Raw genomic sequence first — 22,298 nt, 5'->3', positions numbered from 1 at the left:
ACTAGGATAAATAAAAATATGGTATATAACTTATTTATATATATATATATATATATAAGTTAAAAGCAATGTCATCAAATTAAATACAATTGGATCACCGTTATCTCCATTTCAAGCTGTCAAAATATGTATTTTACATATTTAATAATGTATATGTTGTCAATTCAAAAAATTTAGAGAAATGTTTATTGTCAATAATTTTTTTTTTCTTCATATTTTTCTTATCTCATTTTATAAATAAATTATTAGATTTGTGGACTTATGTAGATCCTACACAAGTCGATAAACCTTACAAATTTAATGGTTAATCTGTTAAATTTGTAGGAGAATATTAAAAAAAATATATAAACAAATTATTGATACCAACATTTCTCAAGAATTTAGAGAGAGAGAGAGAGAACATTAACCGGAAGCAGTTTTTGGGTGTACGAACGGTACGCTGTTCAACAAGATTTTAGTTTTGTCAGGATGTAAATGAAGATGAGAAGATTAATTTCCAAGCAGGAGTTCGAGGAAGCCATGGATGATGATTATTCCCACCTATATTGCACTGAACCGCCATTGAAGAAGATGGGAGTTTCAAAAGAGCCTTTCCAATCGCCAGCCACAGCCTTTCATTCTGCTGGAACTTACATGGATGATCTTCAACAACATGAGAATCAAGTTGGCAATATTCATCCTTTGTGCCCACAATTTCCCACCCATGATCCAAACATCTTACTCTGTCAATCTTCCCAGTATAACTTTTTCATTGATTCTTCAGCTCATGAAAAAGCTGGCTCCAACTTTGAATTCAGAGACACCTTGCAATCACTTGTGAAATCTCACTTGTGCAGCAGCCAATGCTTTTCTTCCTCAGAGAAGGCCACTAAAATTCCATGCAACAATATGATTAAGCCTTCTCCCCATGCCCACAACATGTTATTGCTTGGTGAGAATGATGCCTTGGTCAGGAGGCAACCTTCGGTTCCTTCTGATGCAAATCATCCGGGTCTTAATGTAATCTTTTGCCTTCCATTCTTAAATTTCTTGTTTTTTTTTTTTTGGATTTTTCATTTTTCATTTCCAAACTGCAGGTTTGTGACTACAGTTCATCATCCAGGCCAACTCCATCAAATAAAAAACGAATCAGATGGACTGAAGATCTTCATGACCAATTCGTCAAGACTGTCGGTCTCCTGGGTGGTGCTGAGAGTAAGGAATTTGATATCAGCTTAATTTGCTGATTTAGGAAAAAAGAATACGTATGATTTACTGATTTAACTATCCCTTTCATTTATTAATCAAAAATCATAGAGGCAACACCAAAAGCAATACTGAAGCTGATGAACTCAAATTTATTGACCATATTACATGTGAAAAGTCATTTGCAGGTATGAGTGATTCTTTCTTCTGCAGATGTCATTTTGTTGAAACTTTGTTTCTGATATATATGCTTACAATTATATGTTTCTGATTTTTTGTTCTTTCCCATATCTTTTTCTTCTGTCTTAAAGAAATATCGAACTGCACGGTCCATGCCACAATCTTTACAGGGTATGTCTTTTTGTTTTGTTTTGTTTTATTGAATGCTTTGGAAGCGATAATCTTTATGTTTTATTTTCATCAGACTAAAAATTTCTCATTTTCCTTAGAAAATAATGTGAGGTTTCAAGGAAAGTTGTGATGAACAAACATTTGACTTGGATGATGATATGAAGTCAAACATTTCACTAGCTAACTCGTTTGAGCTTTTTATTAATAACGAAAATGGAAAGTTGTGATGGACAAACATTTTACTTGGATGACAGCAAGTTAGGCATAATCAAAGGGACAAATGGGAATTACTCCCGGCTAGCTAAGCATAATTTCCTATGAGTCTTTTGGTTTTTTTTTAGGAAGGAAATCTTTCAGATTTCATTGATAGAAGGTCAAGAATATAACAGCTCTAACATCACAGAGCATATAATTCTTATATAACATAGTAAAAAACTATGAAATTACTATATATGTTATATAGTTCTTATATAACATAGTAAAAAACTATAAAATTACAAAGTTATAGGAACAATCAGAAAATTCTTACACTCAAATACTATTTATGACATCAACTTTCGCTAACCCATGTACAACATGTTAGTTATGAAACAGATCTGTTTTGGACAAACTAAATTTAAGACATAAGTAACCCATTTTTTCAAATCTTATTTTTCGGTTGTGAGAGATAATTCCTAACACCAATCTACTCCTCATCGGCCCAAAGATCAAGAGAAAGCACACATCCTCGACCCAAAGGCTAGGACAAAAAGAACAAAAATCAAAATCAAAGCAAATAATCTAAAAACAACAAAAGCCCCGCCATAAGCATTAGCAGAGGAGCATGGTATTGTAGATATCCCTGCGTCGGCTTGTGAGAACTACGCTCTGACATACGAGACTCTGTTGGTTGATTGACCTAGCTCGGTGGAAAGTGGAGAAGCCGAACGAGACGAGTAGATCGATCTGAGTATGAAGAACTAGATCTAAATCTAGATCTAAAAACTATATCTAAAGCAAAACCACCAAAATCGAAGACTATAAGAGACTACAGAGAAGATACCGAGCACAGCTATCAGGAGAAGGAAGGAAGAGAGGGAGGAGGGAAGAATGGCCCGTTCTTTCCTCCTCCTCTATGTTTTTTTAGATATTGAAATTGAAAACAAAAAAGATAGGGTGACCTTCAACTATGAGGAGAAACCTCCTTTATATTAGAGGTAATCGGCAATTCCTCTTGTGAAGGGCGGCCTCCTCTTACTGGGGGTGGCTCATCTAGTGAGGGACGGTTGAGCACAGAGAAGGCCACGCGCCTCTCACATGGGAGGTACAACCACACCAATGAAGGGTGGCCTCTTTTTTTCTAAATCTATTTTATATTTTATTTTATTTTTTCATTTTTTAAATTTGTTGCCTAACTAATTAAGCTTTGATATCGCTTGCAGAAAATTTTGAGAGAAGTAGCGCAAATGGCATACCTCAGCTCCCCATGGAAATGTAAAATTCCTGATTAAGCGCTAGCTACTACTCCATCATTATTTTGATATATTGCCGTCAAAGAAATTAGCCTTTTTCTTTGTAATATTAATTAATAGCATTTACCTAATATTCCATCTTTCTTTAATTTGATATTTTTATTTCTACTTGCAGAAGTATGCAAATGAAGGAGGCCTTGCAACTGCAACTTGAAGTGGAGAGGCGTCTTCATCAACAATTAGAGGTTCAATACAGCCCTTATTTCTTTACATTTAAATAAAAAAAAAAAAAAAAAAAAAAAAAAAAGCAGTTATCCAGTAATATTGGTCGCACTTAAGAAGGTAATCACTACAAGAATTTTATTTTTTTTTTGTAACAAACCGTTAGTGAGGTGTTAAGGCTGCTTACACGTTACCAAAAGATAACGTGACATTTTCACACGTTACCTTTTGGTAACATGTCAGACTGACAGGTTACCCTTGGGTAACGTGGCATTTTCACACGTTACCACTAGGTGACGTGTCAATTTAACACGTGACCAATTAGGTGACGTGTCATTTTAACACGTCCCCTAGTAGTAATGTGTCAATTTTACACGTCAAAAAAATAACACCATATTCGATTTTTTTTCTTTTCTTTGTTTTTTTTTTTTTTTTTTAATTTTTGAATTAGTAACATGTCAAAACTGACATGTTACCTTTCTTTGGTGACATGTCTACTACATTTTGTGACGCGGCAAAAAAAAAAAAGATGAATAGTATATACGTCACTAATTCATCATTTTTTTTTTTTTTTTTGTAATGAATGCTTCTTTGTTTATTTTATTTTCACCATTTGTTTCTTTTTTGACAAATTAAAAATGTTTGGTAGAAATTTCTATTTCCACACCCATAATTGTTGTTTGACTTGTTTCTACACTTCCTTATTTAGATATATGATTTTTTTTTTTTTTTTTTTTTGGTAAAAAGTGGCTTTTCTTATTGCAATCTCCAACAATACAATTAGAACATGCTCCGAGCAATTTACTCAGAAACACATAGTTCACGAATACATTCAGGATAATCCGAAATCCACACTTTGTCCATGGACTGCGCCGTTGCCATTCGTGCCAACCGATGTGCTGCCCAGTTTTCATCTCGCTGGATATAGTTCATCCTCCACTGGGTGAAGGACGTAAGAACAGTCTGGATGTCATCAATGAGGTGTCCTTGCCTACTCTAGTCTGGGGCATTAGAATTCACAGCCTCTATAACCACCTTAGCATCCCCTTCGAGGTGGATTTGCACGAAGCCCATTTGCCGAGCAAGCTGGAGTGCCATGAGAGCCCCTACCGCCTCAGTTGCAGTTGGTTCAAGCAGCCCTATCCGTGTAAGGCTTCGCACAGCTAGCAACTCGCCTTGATGGTTTCGAATAATGGCTCTGAAACTTGCAGTTCCCGTTTGTTCTCCTAGCGCAGCGTCCCAAGTCACCAAAAACCAGCTTGGTGGAGGAGGCCTCCGCTGACCCAAACCCGACCATGTTTCCGGCTGCCCAGCTCAGTGGTCCCCTGGCTGCACCTGGTGAAACTCCTTTATGATAGTCTGAACTTGTCTGATGATAATATCTGGATGAGAGAAGATTCCTTCATGCAAGAAGGCATTTCGTCTTAGCCAAATCTGTCGAGCTGTTACCACATATTCCGTGAACCCCACCTGGTCACATTTCGCCAACATTCCTTCTGCAACTTGGAAGAAGTCCGGGCCATCAAACACACTTTTTTGGAAAGTAATACATCCCCAACTCCATACATCTTGCGCTAACGGGCATTGCCAAAGAATATGGAAGCCAGTTTCTGCTTCAAGGCCACATATAGGGCAACTCGAATCGGATATCACCTTACGTCGAAATAAGACATCCTGCGTAGGTAAGATATCGTGAATGCCCTCCACAACCATACTTTCTCCACCGGAGGGATCTGGAGCTTCCAAATGGTTTTCCATATCTTGTTGTTTTCCTTCTGAGAAGAACACCCAGCGCTCTGCAGGACTTCCCAGTCCATTTGAATATAATAAAGACTCTTGACAGAAAATACACCCCCTTTAGTGCTTCTCCAGATTTGCTAATCCTTTTGATTTGTTGTACTGATAGGAATCGCTTTTATCACATTGCATTCCTCTTCCGAGAAGAGCTGTCTCAGCAAATTATGTTTCCAAGTATGCATATCATCATCATCAATTAATTGGCTCACAGTGGCTGTCCGATCAAGCAGAGTGGGGTAAGATTGCACCCTATATGTTGATGGGGGTGGGGAGCCAACGATCTTCCCATATACGCACTGATTTTCCGTCCCCAATCCTCCAAACCAATCCCTCCCTAATGAGCGCACAGGAGCTTTGAATGCTACGCCATGCATAAGAGGGTTTCTTCTGTAAAGTGGCCTCAAGTATCGAGCAATCCGGATGGTATTTGGCTTTCATTATATGGGCTACTAAGCTTTCCGGCATACGACTTGCTTTGCTAGGAGTGCGTTTTTAAAACAAGCTAGGTCCCGAAAACCCAAACCACCTTGTGCCTTCGAAATCCCCATACGACTACAACTCATCCAAGCAATTTTTTTATCCCTCTCCTTATGTCCCCACCAAAATCTCGTCATAAGAGAGTTAATCTCCAAACATAAAAACTTTGGGAGAAGATATACACTCATACAATACGAGGGCATGGCTTGTATTACCGCCTTCAACAATATTTATTTCCCAGCTTAGGAGAGAAAACGTAATTTCCAATCTTGGAGTCTTTTCCACACCCTCTCTGCTAAACTCCGAAAAGCTTTCATTCTAGATCGACCCACCAAAGCTGGCAGTCCCAGCTATTTGTCATACCTAGTTGTGGTGGGAATTCCTGTAAACTCAATTATAATTTCCTTCTCCCCCACAGGAGTATTGCGACTAAAAAAAATAGAGGTTTTGTTGCTATTCATTTTTTGCCCCGATTCCTCCTCATAATTTCAAGATTGCCGACAAATTACTCCATTATGCAATAATAGTCCTACAAAATAGCAAACTATCATCTGCAAAAAAGAGGTGGCTAATCTTAGGTCCTCTTTTAGAAGTAGGTACCCCGGATAATAGCCCAACCCTATTTGCAGCAGTCACCATAGAGCTCAACACCTCTGCACATAGTAGGAACAAATAAGGAGAAATAGGGTCTCCTTGCCTGATTCCTCTCGTAGGAGTGATGTGGCCACATGGTTCTCCATTTATCAATACCGCAAACTAGGCCGAATAGACACACATTATCACCAATTGAATCCATCTCGCACCAAAACCCATTTTCCTCATCACTGCCTCTAGAAACCTCAATTCCACCCAATCATAAGCCTTACTCATATCCAACTTAATAGCCATAAAACCCTTTTTTTCCCCACATGCTAGTATGCATGGTGTGGAGGGTTTCATATGCCGCTAAGATGTCATTTGTAATCAATCTCCCTGGAATAAAGGCACTCTAGGTCGGGGAAATAATATGTGGAAGTACCTTTTTAAGCCTATTAGCCAGCACCTTAGAGACTAATTTATATAAGACATTGCAAAGGCTTATAGGGCGGAATTCAGTCACACATTCCGGGTTAAGTGTCTTTGGGATAAGTGCAATGTGCGTCAAGTTCAAATTATTCGGCATAATTCCAGAATTGAGGATAGCTAGTGTACCTTTACAAACGTCCTCCCTCATAATGGTCCAGTTTTGTTGAAAGAAGCCAGCAGTCATCCCATCCGGTCCGAGGGCTTTTGAGGGCGCCATCTGAAATAAAGCGAAGCTGATTTCTTCCATTGTAAATTCTTCCATAATTTCTCCATTCAAGTGTTCAGGAACCCAGGCTTCTACATGTTGGAGACATATATCCAAATCCCCTTCACTGCCGGCTGTAAACAATTGATCAAAATAATCTGTAAAGGCCTTACCCACCTCCTCTGGAGAATGCCACCACTGCCCATTTGCATCCTTTATTTTTTCAATTCTATTTTTCCTCCTCCTAGACTTGACACATGCATGAAAATAGGTAATATTCCTATCCACATGTTTGAGCCAGTCCATTTTTGATCTTTGCTTCCATCATAACTCCTCTTTATTTAATTGCACTTGGATCTCCCGTTTCAAACGTGTTATTTCCTCATGAGCCCCCATATTTTCGCTCCCCTGAAGCTCAACTAATTTATCACGTAAACCTGAAACTGTCCCTTGTTTCAGTCCTGGAGCTAATTTTCTCCATTCAGTTACGTTTTGCATGCATACATTCAACTTATATTCCAAGCGGTCCCACCGCACTTGATTTCCCATGGTCTGCTCCCATGCCATAATGATAGTTTCTTTAAAGCCATCCTCCCCTGCCCAACCATCTGCATACCGCCATCTTTTTATTTTTTTATGCAGCCAGAAATTTTTTTGGAGGCTTAAAACTAGGGGAGAATGATCCGACGATATTACAGCTTCAACCGACACTATAGCTTCCGGAAAACAGTTTTGCCATTCCAGGTTTGCTACTCCTTTGTCAAGCCTCTCCTTGATGAAGGCTCTCCCCTTTCTACAATTACTCCAGGTAAATTTGGGTCCAAAAAAACCCAAGTCTAACAAATTGCACTCCTCCAATGTTTTATGAAAAGCTTGCATTTGGTGCCTTTGTTTTACACTCCCTCCCCATTTTTCCGTTCCATTAACAATTTCGTTAAAATCGCCAATACACATCCATGGAGTCGGGTCCATTTTGGCCAAATGCTTGAGTAAACCCCATGCCTCATATCGTTTAAGAGTCTCAGGGTGTCCATAGAACCCTGTGAATTTCCAAAACAATCCCAGGGTGTTCATCTCTTCTCTCCATAACAGTCCCAATCCCCCACTTCGCCCTACACAATCCACAACAAACATATGGGAGAAGCTCAGTTTCACTCTTACGGTCTCCATCTTGCTTTTACGTTGCTTGTTCTCCATAAGGAACACCAAGTCGGGCTTCTTATCCTTCACCATCCGGCAAAGATCTTGAACTGTCCAGGGGTCCCCAAGCCCCCGGCAATTCCAGCTGAATATGATCATTGCGGTCAGCGGGGCTGAACATCAGCCACCGCCAATCCCGATTCAATTGTTACAATACTCTCCACTGTTATTTTTCGTCCCTTTTTCGGTATCGTCGCGTTTCTGCCACTGTCACCTAGCTCATTGTCTTTTTTTTTCCTTCTACTGGTCCCTCCAACTAATCCCTTTCCTTGCGTTTCTAAGTCACCAAGGCCTTTGCTATATCTCCAGTCTCAATACCCGTAGAAGCATTGGCTTCGGCTTCTTTTACTGTTTTTTCTATTTCAAAAAAAACTTAAGCCCGTGTATACTCCTCCAGTGTTGGCCCTTTTGTCCCCATACCCTTTTCGGCCCACATCATTTACAGCTAGGCTGCCATTATGATCGTGCATCACTCTAGGCTCCAAACCATCCTCATTTATCTTGTTATTATTTTTTGAATTATCCCCCCTCCATGTAGCTGTCTTAAATTTGGGCATATCTTTGGCATTAAAATCCTTTTCCATATTCATCTTCCCTTCCTTCTCAGGGAACAGGATCCTCTCCAGTCCATTATGGACTGGAGAATATTCAGTTTATGGCTAAGATTTCATCTCAGAAATCCTATGGCCACAAATGGGACACATATCCCACTAATAAAAATAATAATAAAATATTATTTTAAATTAAAAAAAAAATTAAGAAAAAAAGAAGAAGAAGGGGATGGCTGGCCACCATAGGGGGTGGCCGCCCACCCCCATTTTGGGTAGGGGGTGGCTCAATGGCCGGCCTGGGGGTAGCCGAACCAACCCCATGGCCTATGTGGGTGGTTTGGCCACCCCCTGGCCGGCCATTGGGGGTGGCACCCTACCCAAAATGGAGGAGGCCAGCCACCTCCTTCTTTTTTTTTCTTTTTTTTTTTTATTAATTTAAAATAATATTTTATTATTATTTTTATTAGTGGGATATGTGTCCCATTTGTGGCGATAGGATTTCTGAGATGAAATCCTAGCCATGAACTGGATATTCTCCAGTCCATAATGGATTGGAGAGGATCCTGTTCCCCTTCTCAGAGTCCTCTTGTCCATCATGCACCCATTGAAAACCCATGCGTTGACTATCTGTTGATGAGAATCTTTCCTTCTCAGTTTGGGTTTCACATTGGGAATATCCATCGCCCCCTCCACGATCTTTGCCTAAATATCCGCCTCTCTCCTTTTTTTTGTAGAGATTGGTCTCTTTCCCGAAATACCCCTACACCTTCCTCCTTATCGTCGGCGTGGTTTCTGCCCCTGTTCCGTTCTTCCCCCCTCCGACTTCCGCTAGTTCCTCGCCGTGAGTGTCTTTTTGAAGCTTGGGGTTCCTCAAAGGTTCTGCCATGTTTTGGAACAAAACTGCCTATATTCCGCACCGTTCTCCTTGGCGGTGATCGGGTTCTCTGCCAAGGGCCATATTGTGTAGTATCGTTCATATTTCTCATCTCACTTCTCTTCAAGCAACCTTCGGGGCCATGACAAATTACTTCGCATTAGAAGCAGATTCTGGGTAACCTTTCATATTGAAAGATTACGTCCACTTGAGAGGGGCTTTGTTAGATCCAGGAAAATTTTAACCCTTAGGTATTCCCCCAACCAACCCCACCCGCATCCGTGTCCACTTCCTCCACAATTCCAACCGTCGATCCGATCTTTAATCCAACCTCTCTCCCCATACACCCCAGCAGCTAGTGTAGCATTCGGATCCAGAAAGAGGCCCTGCCGAACTTGAAATCGGCTGGCGGGATACAGTAATCATAGTCCTCCACGAGAAAAATAGTGTCCTCAAAGACCCATGGCGGCCCTCCAAAACCCTTCTTTTGTCCCTGTCATGCTCGAATTCAATGATGAATAGATTCTCTCCCAAGACTTTGAACAGCATATTCCCAGTTGCTCTCCACCATCGTTGCAGAGTACTTTTGACCATTTCCTTACTCACGTACCGATCTGAAATCAGTTTCCCAACAACACAATCCCGCCCTCTAGCAGTCAACTCTTGAAAATCACACGCCTCAACCGTTTAGAGAGAAATTTGCCCACCTCTTCGATAAGTCATCCGCCATTCGATTCATAACAAATGCTAAAAAAACAAAATCAAATATTTCCTCCACAATCATGAACAGATTCTAATATCATTGTACTGATTCTACTGAATGCTCAAATAAACCTTGTCTCTCTTTACTTAACGTCTTTTAATAAAATTGGGCAACTTCCTTAATTAGCCTCTTAATGTTTAATGTAACCACGGTTTAGAAATTCCTTCACTACAAAAAAAAAGAAAAAAAAAAGAAAAAAGGATTTTTTGACGTGTCTACTGTAATCCACTTTTTGCCACATCACCAATTAGTAATGTGTCAAACAGTAACACGTCAAAAAATCCTCATTAGTGACACCCTTATTTTTAATGTCCGACACACGTCAATACTGACACGTCACTAAAGTTTAGCGACGTGTCGGGCTTCCTAACATGTCAAAAACGGGTAGTCAAAAAATAATACTTTTTTGTAGTGCTTGTAGAACTGATATATTACTGTTGTTTACTTCTGTGGGTGATCAGCTTCAACAAAATTTACAGTCACTGATTGAAGAAGAATGGAGGCAGCTCAAGATGATGTTTGACCAACTACAAAGTAGATATAAGAGCATGTTCAAGAGACACAACTCAGAAGTACTCTTGTCCCAAATTGACCAACAAACAAGTTCTGAAGATGTTTAATTAGGTTTTGATACGACAAGTTTATGGGAATACTTATTATACATGTATACGAGATAGAGAAATGTTACACTTTCTAAATTTTTTTTTCCAAAATATATTCTCAAAATGATGTGTCGCAATTTCATGAGATAATGACCAATTTTTCAAAATAATAGATTATATAAGATTGTAACACATTATTAAAGGACCATATTTTAAAGAAAATTTTTGAAAAGTATACCGCTTCTCTCTGAGATATGTAGTTTAGCTCTAATACTAACTGCGGATGAAGTAATAACGGCAAAAATAAAATAAAATGAAACCTCGCACGATTAAATAATCTTTACTAACATTGAAAGCAACCAAATTTTATTTTGTTATATATGCTACATCTTACTTATAATGATTTTGTCATTACTAGCGTTCATGTTACAAATTATATTTTCTTTTAAGAAATGTTACACACACTCTCAAGTGCACAATGTGATAGTGAAAATCATTATTAAATTTTGGATATAGATTACTATTAAATTTTGAATCAAATGACAATTTTCACCGACATGTTAGGAAGTGTGTGAGTGAAAGTGGGAGTACTAGTGTGTGGCATTTCTTTCTTCTTTTTCTCAGCTCATAATTCATGGGGTCTGTCTGTATTATAAAACAAAGTAGAGAGAAAATATAGAAAAGCTTATAAGCCATTTCATTTTCTCGTCCTAATGATCCACCAAATTGGGATCATTCCTGTGGCAATAAAAAAACTAACCATGATGCTGCCAGTCCAGAACTGTTACGAACCTAAGTTCGCAACGGGATAAATTAGGTTCTAAGGGAACCTAGACCTTTCAAACACAAGGTTTGTGATTAATTCTCTGGTTATTTTATTCATAACATAATGACCTTTAAATAGGCAAACTATTACAATATTTTTAGGGCTGAGTCATCAAGACTCTTGCATGTAATAAAATAAAGACAATATCATAAACCTAATACGACTAGGGTTAGCCGACTTATGCTAACATAATATAAACCCAATACATAAAATTAATACGGCTAGCCTAATATGGAAAGACCCGTAACAAGGACCGTCTCAAATTAATGAGAACTCTATATGAAGCAGGACGGAAGGAAAATAAAATAAAGGTAAATGATTGGCATCTCACCACATAAAAGAGTAATCACAATTCTCAAAGAACAAAATAACTATCATTATTAAATAAGAACTCTAATATTTAATAAATTAAATAGGGTTAAATACTAAATACCCCATGGGGTTTCATTACTTTATTTTTTCCCCCATAGGGTTTGATTTTTATCACAGGAGGTAGGCCTGAGTATCGGTCAAAACAGTCCGGTTTTGGCTCTTATCGGTTATTAACCGATAATTTTCGGTTAAACGGTTTATTAACCGATACCGAGCCAATAAGAATTTTAACCGAAATTATCGATTATAACGGTACACGGTTAAACGGTTCGGTTAAACCGGTTAATCGATTTAACTGTGGGCTTTATATTGATTTATTTTGTTGGGCCAAAAATGAGTTTTTTTGACTTTTGAGAGCCCAAATACTTTTTGTTGGGACCCAAATATTTTTTTTTTGACTAAAAATTGAAGCTTTTTTATATTGATCCACTACAACTTTTTTTTATATTATAAAATACATTTTTCCAAAGCAAATGGACTAATTAACATAATGAATGCTAATTAAACTAACAAAACTAATTAATGAAAAATGCTTTCACTAAAGGCAAAGAAATCTCATCCAATGCCATCAGTAGAAAAAAAGTCAAACCTACCAAATCCCAAATTAAGATAAGGTTACATAGGTATATATATAATCCAAAAACTACATCGTTTTGGCATCTCTACTTAACGGTTTATATTGGTTTATCGATATGAAATTTCTAATCGGACCGAACCAAACCGATAAGCATACTGGTATAAAAAATTTAACCGATAAGGATATCAGTATATTGGTTACGGTTAATATCGGTTCGGTTGAAACCGGTACACGGCCAGTAATTGGTAACCGGTTAATCTGTCCACCCCTAACAGGAGGTCCCTATGGTTTTGATAATAGACCAAATTAGTCCTTTTGTCAGTTGACCGTTAGTTGACTTAACGAAAATCTACGTGGACGAATCAAATGTTGACACGTCGCACTTATTTTTTTAAAATTTAAAATATATATATATATTTTTTTTTTTAAAAAAAAGAAAAAATAATTGGAGGTGGCCGAAACCACCCCTAGTGGGTACTAGGGGTGGCTCGGCCACCCCCTAAGCTCCAAGGGGGTGGCTCGGTACCCACTGGGGGTGGTTTTGGCCACCCCCTTGGAGCCAAGGGGGTGGCCAATTTTTTGTTTCTTTTTTTTAAAAAAAAATATACATTTTTTAAATTTAAAAATAATAATAATAATAAAATTTTAAGTAAGTGCCACGTGTCAACATTTGATTGGTCTACGTGGATTTCTGTTAAGTCAAATTTGGTCTATTATCAAAACCACAGGAACCTCCTGTAATAAAAATCAAACTCTATGGGAGAAAAAATAAAGTAATGAAACGCCATGGAATATTTAGTGTTTAACCTAATTAAATATTAAAAACCATTACAAAATAATACTAACTTTAAACTAATATTCTTTCTCCGTTCTCCATCACTATCATTTGACGACTTTTTCCCCGACAGTATCTCCAATTGATGGATCTCCTCCCACCCACAGCCTCTCTTTTAGCCAACCTTATTGGGTCACATTGTAATACCTCGAACCAAAACCCTTTTTTTAAAAACGTATGTGTGGTTTTAAAGATTTAAAAAGGAAGTAAGAACAAAAATAAAGGAACCAGAGACAAACAACTGAACTAAAGTGTAAATGAAACACTAACCAAAGACAACCTACACCACCTGCAAAGTCCCACAGCAGACATATTGCCCAACAACAAACCAAACAGCTAGCTTCACATACAGTAGCCAAAAAATCAGCAAGCCACAACTCCCAGGATCTTTAGAGTTATGACATAAAAGCTTGAAATTAATTCCCTTTAGCTATATATATACTAGAGAAATGTTTGGCTTCATTAAAGAGTCCATCTTTTAGTCATTTTAATCTTAGGTAGCATGATCTATTTTTCAGAAATCTATTAATTTATTGTTTAAAATCTATTAATTTTAAAATTGACCATGCCACCTAAGATTAAAATGGCCAAAAAATAAACTTTTTAATGAAGCTAAACATTTCTTATTAATTATTATATGTACCTCCCATTTAACTTTCTTCAAAATTTGCTCCTTGGATAAAATGGTATTTCCTTTCTTCAGAGCATTATGATGCATCCAAATATGGTACACCACTGCCCCTAGGCTCAACCGACATCCAACATAAATCAGGTATAGGTTAAAATATAAATAAAATAATTAAATTCATTCATTCTTATCAACTTATAAGATAAACGAAGAGCCAGTTTTGTGCTTTTCCATGTCTTAAAATACGTAAACAAATAATTGAGCAGTGAGCACCAATTTCCTCTTTAGATCCTCAACCAATAGCATGGTCACACACCAACATATCCACGTTTGACTCCAGTGTGTGAGTGGATTGGTGAGTTGTGTGCGTACATATATATATATATAGTTTATTTACTAGATTCCTCAAACTGTGCAAGTGACCGTTGGTTCCATGTCGTTTTGTTGTGTACTTAATTTTGCTCCATCTTCGCATGCGTGCGTTCTCAACAATATCCACCATATACATGCATGCTTCTTTCTTTTTTCCCAGAGGGGATGTTACCGTTTTTAATATAGAAAAATGTTACGATTTTTTTGGTATTTTATTTTTTTTAAGGGAAATTTAGGTGTTTTTTTTAGTGTTCTTCCAATTATGACGTGGCTTTTAAAATTATCGTTGAATTTATATTAAGATTATCATTATTGTCTTTTAATCTATTGGTGATTTTAAAATTCACATCACAATTAGGAGGATACCAGGAAAATACTAGAAGAATACCTAACATTTTCTCTCTTTTTTTAATAGTTTTATAATTTTACGTGAATATTATTTATTTATATTTTTTTACAGACCAATACAGTAAGTTTTTCTATTTTATAAAAAATAATATACATGTAAAATCTGAAAAACACCGAAAAAGAAAAAAAAAAAGAAAAAAGTAAGAATGTTTTATATAGAATGGAAAAGATGTGCTTTGAGGTTGTGGTTGGCAATAGAATGGAAAAAAGAGAATGAAACGATATTGTAGCAGATTTGATTGATATGAGAGAAAAAAGTAAGAATGTTTTACATTAAAAAAGTAAAAAAAAAAAAATTGTTTTATAGTGATTTTTTTATTTAAATAATAATAAAAAAATAATTAATGTAATGTTAAAAATAAGAATATTATAATTAATTTTGAGAATTTTTTTTTTTAATTTTTAGGTCTGGTCCGATCCAGCACTTTGCGAGTGTTTCTTCTTGGGTCGTGATGTACGACTAATGTGGTTGACCATTAAAGGTGTACTGGCCGCCTACCAGTTAGTACAACTTATAAGTTGAAGTGGGCAGGGTGATTGTACAGGTGCAAGCAACAACAATCTGAGAGTACTGCCGTACTGGTATCCTCTCTTTTCAATTTACATAAAAACGGATTTTTAGAAAACTTTTACAGATCTGCTTTTTGATATATGTTTTTTAACCTATCAAAAAAAGTATGTAATGTTAAAGACTTTTTTTTTTTTTTTTTTTTAAAGAAAACAATATCCATGTAGGATTGTGAGAACACTAAAAGAAACTGTAACATTTCTCATCTTTTTATCTTCTCAAAGTTGATTTATCTTTTGATCCAATAATAATTTATCTCAAATTCAATAATGATTTTTAAAGTTATATCAACTTTAAAAAAATAAAAAGAAGGTCCTTAACATTACTTGAGGAACACATGCTATTAAAAAAAAAAAAAAATTCACGTGTTAAGAATGCATGTTACTTTTAGACACTGGTTTGCAAGAAACTTGTGTCTTTTAAATATTAAATCATTTATGTTTTCAACTTTGTGGAGATAAAAAATATGATAAAATGATATATATAGAATTACTCCCTCTTTTCTAAGAAGGTTTTCAAGAATGAATTATATATATATATATATATATATATATATATATATATATATATATCACTATTAGAAAATACAAGCACTACACTTTCACCCACTCAATGATTTTTTCTCTTAACACAATATTGTCTTTCAAATTCTCTCATTAGGATCTTTCAAGGCTCTCTCTTTCCATAACCTATAGGCTCAATGAAAAATGTGTAGAGAAATCTCTAAAGATCCTGATCTCAGTCATGAGAATGACATGAATTTATAGAAATTTGTGACACAAATTTCCCTAAAATTGTGCAAAATAAATAAATAAAATAAAATAAAATCCTTCCAAGTCGTGTGGGAACAGATTATTTGCATTCAAACAAACTTAGTTATAGATTAGAAAAAAAAAAAAAAAACAAACAAACAAACTTAGTTATAGACTAGGGATTTTTTCACAATTTTTAAACTTGTGTTTTTAAAATTGCAAACCCAAATACTCCACAAATTGCAATTTCATTTAAAAACAGATTATTCCAACAAAATAACACCCTTAAACGTGCTTTGAACTATCGAACGTGCTTCGAAGAAGGTAATTCAAACGAAGCTCTCAGGAGTAACATTTTGGGTTCACAATTCAAACGAAAGCTCATGACTAGTTTCGTAAAAGGTAACTATTTTTCAAGTTTAAAAACTATTCATTTCTCTACTCTCGCAACTTAATTGATCATAAGTTTTGTGGAGATCCAATCTAACCAGTACTTAAGGTCATCTCTTAGTGTTAACCTAAGTCACTTACCGTCCTAAAATGCTTTGAGATCCAAAGTTTATGATAAGTAGAATTGTAACAGTGTCTTCAAAAAACATTTGATGATTTTTCTTCTAAGACCAACATTTTTTGATAAAACCTAGATATAATAGACTTAGAGCATGTTTGAGATTGAGTTAAAAAATATAATTATTGTCTATAGAAAAAGCTTGAAAAATTTCTTTAGAAAAAGTCTCATTTTTAAGCTTCCTTCAAAACGTAGCCTTAAGTTTTTTTAGAACAAAAATATATATATATATATATATATATTTTTAAAAAAAGGCAGTCTTTTTACTAAACCGATCCATTTTGGCTTAACACATCTTTTTCTGTACTAGAAATATTTTTTAAACTCCTTGACACAAATCCCAAACTATTTTGGATTACGATAGGAAATATAACTTTTTAAAGTTAGAAAAAACTTTTTAGAAAAATCTTCATTTTAAATCTTTTTTTTTTCGTAAGTGTGTTTTAGCCTTTTTTTTTTTCTTTTTTTTTTTAAGAGTAAAAACTCAAAAAAAATATTTTTTGAGTTTTTTACCAAACAAACCAATTTTTTGTTTTTTTTTTTTTTTTTTTTTTTTTAATTAAATAAGGAAAGGGTTACATGAAGGAATCTTTCCCAGTTCGGATCAGAAGAAGTGAGAGATCCTAGAAACGAAAAAGGGGTGGACTCCTCAACAATAAACCTAAAACAAACTAAAACAACACATAAATAAACACAAAAGGGTAGGGCACCCCAACAACAAAGCTCAAATGGTAAAAAACAGTATCAACTTTTTGTTTGATACAACTTATTAGGTACTAAACGTATACTTTCTAAATTCCTTAATGCAATCCCAAACATGCTTATGTCTAGTTTTAAATTTTGGGAATAACGCGGTCATGAAGTTGAATCTTTAACTCTACGCTTTAAACACTTACCAAGAGTTTGAAGTCACGTATGAGAAGGAATAATAAGTGATTTAACAAAAAAGTTGCCTATCCTCATTACTTTAACCAATTTCTTTTTATTCCCTCGTACTCGCAAAACTGGAATCTTAAAGTGAGAGAACATTATTTAAGTGGTTTGTGGATACCCCGGTTGCCATTCCTGTATATATTAGTTTTATCAGCTGTAGATCACTCAAAGAGGACAGGGAAGATTCTTCTATCAGCTGTAGATCACTCAAAGAGGACAGGGAAGATTCATTTCCAAGTGCTTGAATTCACCCATTTCATGGATTATTCGTCTGAACAAAATGATTATCTACAGCCATGGAACATGGAGGTTTGCAGTAATATTCCAGCCATGAGGGAAGGATCACAAGGGCATAACTTTGAGCATCCTCTAGAATCAATGGCCTTTGCGTTTTATGGAGCTGAAAGTTACACAGCCCTTCAACAACATGAGCATGAAGTACACAATTCCCCTTTGTTGTGCTCACAACTTCCCAGCACTTGCAATCTTCCACAAATCCCATTCTATCAATCTTCTGGGGATAAATTTTCCCTTGATTCCCACTCTCACACGACAGACACCTTGCAATCACATGTAAAATCTCCCTTGTGTGGCAATCATGTTTTTTTTAAGCATGATCATAACATGTTGCATGATGTTTCCAAACAGGGTCGCAAAAGTTCATCATCCAGGGCAGGTATTTCAAGTAAAAAACGGATCAGATGGACCCAAGATCTTCATGAGAAGTTTGTCGGCTGTGTCAATCTCCTTGGTGGTGCTGAAAGTAAGTAATTTGATTTGAGCTTTTTCTAATTTGAAAAAGAAAGAAAAAACAAAGAGAAAGACACCCATAATAATAGTAATCATGCAATATTTATTCATCAATCGACCACAGAGGCAACTCCAAAAGCAATTCTGAAGTTGATGGACTCAAATATATTGACCATTTCACATGTGAAAAGTCATTTGCAGGTATAAGTGCTTTCTTAAATAACAACTATGGATGTTATTTTGAAACCTTGTACTGTGTTCTTTACCATTTCTTTTGCATCTGCATGGCAGAAATATCGAACCACACAATACATGCCAGAATCTGCCGTCGGTATATGCTTTTTGTCTCTGTTTTTGTCTTTAGCAATTTATTTTTATCAATTTTTCATGTAAGTTTGTTCAAATTTACTATTATGTTGTGTCCTCTCTAATTAAAGTAGTTTTCTAGGTAGTTAACTGATAATACTACCTGTTTCGATTGCAGAAAAATCTGAGAGAGCTAGTGCAAATGGCATGCCTAAGCTTCACATGAATGTGTAAAATTCCTAATTAACCAACAGCCATCATCATTTCAATAAGTTGTCATAAAATAAATTAAATTTCTCTTCATAATCTTTACTATTCATCTATTCTCTCCTCTTTAGTCTTTCCTTTCAATCAGCACATGCAAACCTGTGAAACAGGGCACTCCAATGTGTCTTAACCCTACTTAACTTCTCTTGCAGCATTAATATGGAAATCAACAAGGCACCCCAATGGCAAGTTGATGTTGAAAGGCTTCTTCATGAACAGTTGGAGGTATTGTATCACTTTATTGCCAAACTGTATCGTTTGGGTTTGCATATGATGGTTATTGGCGATAGCATGAATTGAAGTAAAAGAAACGTGTAACGTTCAAACTATATCTCTATAAATAGAGTCTTGTATGCAATCAAATAATCATGGAATGTAGCCAAGAAAAGGCTTTAACATGTGGACGTAAGCCATAAGCTGAACCACCTTAATTTTGTATTTTTCTTTCATCCTTTCATCTCTTTAGATTATCATGGGGAGAAATGTGATTAACAAATCTTACCGCATGCAAAATTGAGGCAATGCTTCTGTTAAAGTATATAAAAAAAATATAAAGAGAAAAAGTAAGGAAGAAAGATACAGATTAAGGTGGTTCAGCCTATGCCCTACATCCACACGTCAAAGCCTTTTCTTGGCAACAATTTTCTTTTACTTGATTGAAATTGTACAATAAAATAGCCTATTTATAGTTGAATGAGGCCAAGAATACAATAAGTACATAATCAATATGTAACTTATGAGAATTAGAAAAGTTATATAACCAATATGTAACCTATGAGAATTATGAGAGTTACATAATCAATATATAACTTATGAGAATCATGAAAGTTATATAATAAATATGTAACATATGAGAATTAGGAGAGTAAATAATACATTAATTTAATTCAAAACAACTATTTTACCTTCAAATGTCTCAATATGCCCCCACAAACCCAACGGTAGATCACATACGTTGAGGTTTGGTGTTGAACATCAAAGGGGCTAAAAAATGGCTACTATGGCCTATATTAAAACATCGGCTGCTATAACCAAAACTTAAACTTTGGCAACTCTAACCGGCATTGGCTACTATGGCCAGAACATGAACATCGGCTTCTTTGGCCGACAACGGCGATTATGGCTGGGACTTGAACATCGACGATTGTTTAACCTGTATATAAAATACTATTACAAATGTCACTTGTAACAGAATTGAGAATCCATAAAAAGACAATATCATTGTATCTTTATCATTGAGGAAGATCATTAGGTGAAATTGGCTTCATCAAGATGCTATCCACAAAACCCACTTTGTTTTTGGCACATAAAGCCATAGCGATAGCACGAATCTAAGTGCAATAATTATCTCCGGACATAAGAGTTGCAACAAGCACCATTGTTGGACTATCCGAGTGATGAACATAATGAGGATCATTAAGTGACCCATGTGAATCATTGCTCTCAAATGAAAGAAATCGCTTTAGATGATGTTTCAGCCCTTGCAAAATGAGCAAATGAATAAAAATGGCTGAGGAAAAATTGAGTTTAGAAAAATCGTTGTCTGAGACTCCGAAGGAAGAAAGATACAGATTAAGGTAGTTCAGCCTATGCCCTACATCCACACGTCAAAGTCTTTTCTTGGTTACATCTTTCTTTTACTTGATTGAAATTGTACAATAAAATGGCTTATTTATAGTTGAATGAGGCCAAGAATACAATAAGTACATAATCAATATGTAACCTATAAGAATTAGAAGAGGTACATAACCAATATATAACCTATGAGAATTAGGAGAGTTACATAATCAATATGTAACTTATAAGAATCATGAGAGTTACATAATAAATATGTAACATATGAGAATTATGAAAGTAAATAATACATTAATTTAATTCAAAACAACTATTTTGTCTTCAAATGTCTCAATATTCAAAACAACTATTTTACCTTCAAATGTCTCAATAGCTTCCTTGCCTTAATTTTGTTTATATATAACAATTCTCTCTCTCTTTTTCTTCTCCTTTTTATAATTAAATAAATGAATCTTTGCTGCATGCAACTCTATGTATGGTATCTCTCTCTGAACTTGGAAGTATAAGAAGCCCTCTGCATCATCCATATGCTCATCATTTTGTCTCTGTTTCTCCAAATGTGATTTTGATCTCACAAGAATTGAATTGACTTTGTTATTATTACCGTTGACTAGACTTTCTTTGCTTCACTGGATCAGTTTCAGAGGAGTTTACTGTTGCTGATTGATGAACGAGGGAGGCAGCTGAAGACGATGCTTGACCTACAGCAGAAGAAAAATAAGGGCCTGTTCAAGTCTCAGAACCCCAACCTTCCTTCCCAAAGTACCACTTCTCTAAGAAGCGTGTGAGGATTTTGTAAAGTCAATAAAATGGGACTTTTATCCGCTTAAGCTTGTTTCGACCTAAAGATATTTTTTAGCGTTTGATTCATGCTAAAAATGCAAAGCGGCTGCTAAGGATTAAGTTCCTTCCTGTTGTTTTCATATGCCCCCTTAAAACAAATGAGGGTGACACTTTACTATAGTTTTTTTTTTTTTTTTTTTTTTCTTTTGTATAAATTGATGTGACAATTTATAATTAGAACAATATTACATATTATATTTTTATTTCATTATCATCCTATTAGACGGATGTAACCGTGCCCATTAGTAGCCCTTAAAAAAACATTGAGAATTGATCACTTATCAGCTAAATGAGATAGGGATATAGTATTTAACATTTTTCTTAGTAAAATAATTAAGAATGTATTTAACTACCAAGTAAATTGACAACTTAAATTTTTTATTTAATTATGTACTACCGTATCAAAGGAGGCTGGTGGGAAGGGCCGCTAGCCCCACCTCTAAAAACAGTTGTTAAAAAATATTTTTTAATATTAAAATTTGTAAAATTTTGGCCCCTTAATTATTTTTTTACACCGTCTGGCCCTTTTAAAATTGGGTCCTCTCAATTTGTAAAACACTTAGAGCCCGTTTAGGATTATGTTTGAAAAATAAAGTTTTTAAGTCAAACAAATTAAACCTATTTTACACTAGGTTTTTTTGTCCCTTAAAAGTGTTTTTGATTTTTTTATTTAACAAATACTTTTTTTCTTCAAATTGACTTTTTGAGTGTTAAAAGCATTTTTAGACTCTTCAAACGTAATTTCAAACAGGCCCTTAGGTGAAAACTGTATTCCTAGTGGGCCGTGGCAATCTAAGCAAATTTTATTATTTAATATAATATTCAAAGCAGATGATAATTTATATGTTCAAAGTGAAGTTTTTTTTTTTAAAAAAAAATAAATTAGTTTTAATTATTTATTTATTATTATTTTAATTATTGCCGTTCAAATAAATTTTTTTTTTTTTTTTTTTTACATCAAGCCAGTCCCCGAGG

General features: G+C 35.4%; 2 protein-coding genes across 2 annotated transcripts; both read left to right on the top strand.

The window, feature by feature from the left end:
* Window positions 1-480: 480 nt before the first annotated feature.
* LOC132162198 (myb family transcription factor PHL5-like) lies at window positions 481-10,761 on the top strand. Its single transcript, XM_088511068.1, has 7 exons — window positions 481-999; window positions 1,077-1,194; window positions 1,297-1,373; window positions 1,497-1,536; window positions 2,958-3,009; window positions 3,163-3,232; window positions 10,603-10,761. Exons 1-7 carry the CDS (start codon window positions 481-483, stop codon window positions 10,759-10,761), a joined length of 1,035 nt encoding a protein of 344 aa, XP_088367194.1.
* Window positions 10,762-17,840: 7,079 nt separating this feature from the next.
* LOC132162195 (myb family transcription factor PHL13-like) lies at window positions 17,841-21,268 on the top strand. Its single transcript, XM_088511067.1, has 6 exons — window positions 17,841-18,345; window positions 18,457-18,533; window positions 18,624-18,663; window positions 18,817-18,868; window positions 19,058-19,130; window positions 21,119-21,268. Exons 1-6 carry the CDS (start codon window positions 17,841-17,843, stop codon window positions 21,266-21,268), a joined length of 897 nt encoding a protein of 298 aa, XP_088367193.1.
* The last annotated feature ends 1,030 nt before the right edge of the window (window positions 21,269-22,298 follow it).

The sequence above is a fragment of the Corylus avellana genome, chromosome 10 (genome assembly GCF_965113065.1).
Source record: "Corylus avellana chromosome 10, dhCorAvel1.hap1.2, whole genome shotgun sequence".
In the NCBI taxonomy this organism is placed as follows: Eukaryota; Viridiplantae; Streptophyta; class Magnoliopsida; order Fagales; family Betulaceae; genus Corylus; species Corylus avellana.
The sequence above is the reverse complement of the archived record's forward strand: the minus strand, read 5'-3'. Positions and strand labels throughout refer to the sequence as shown.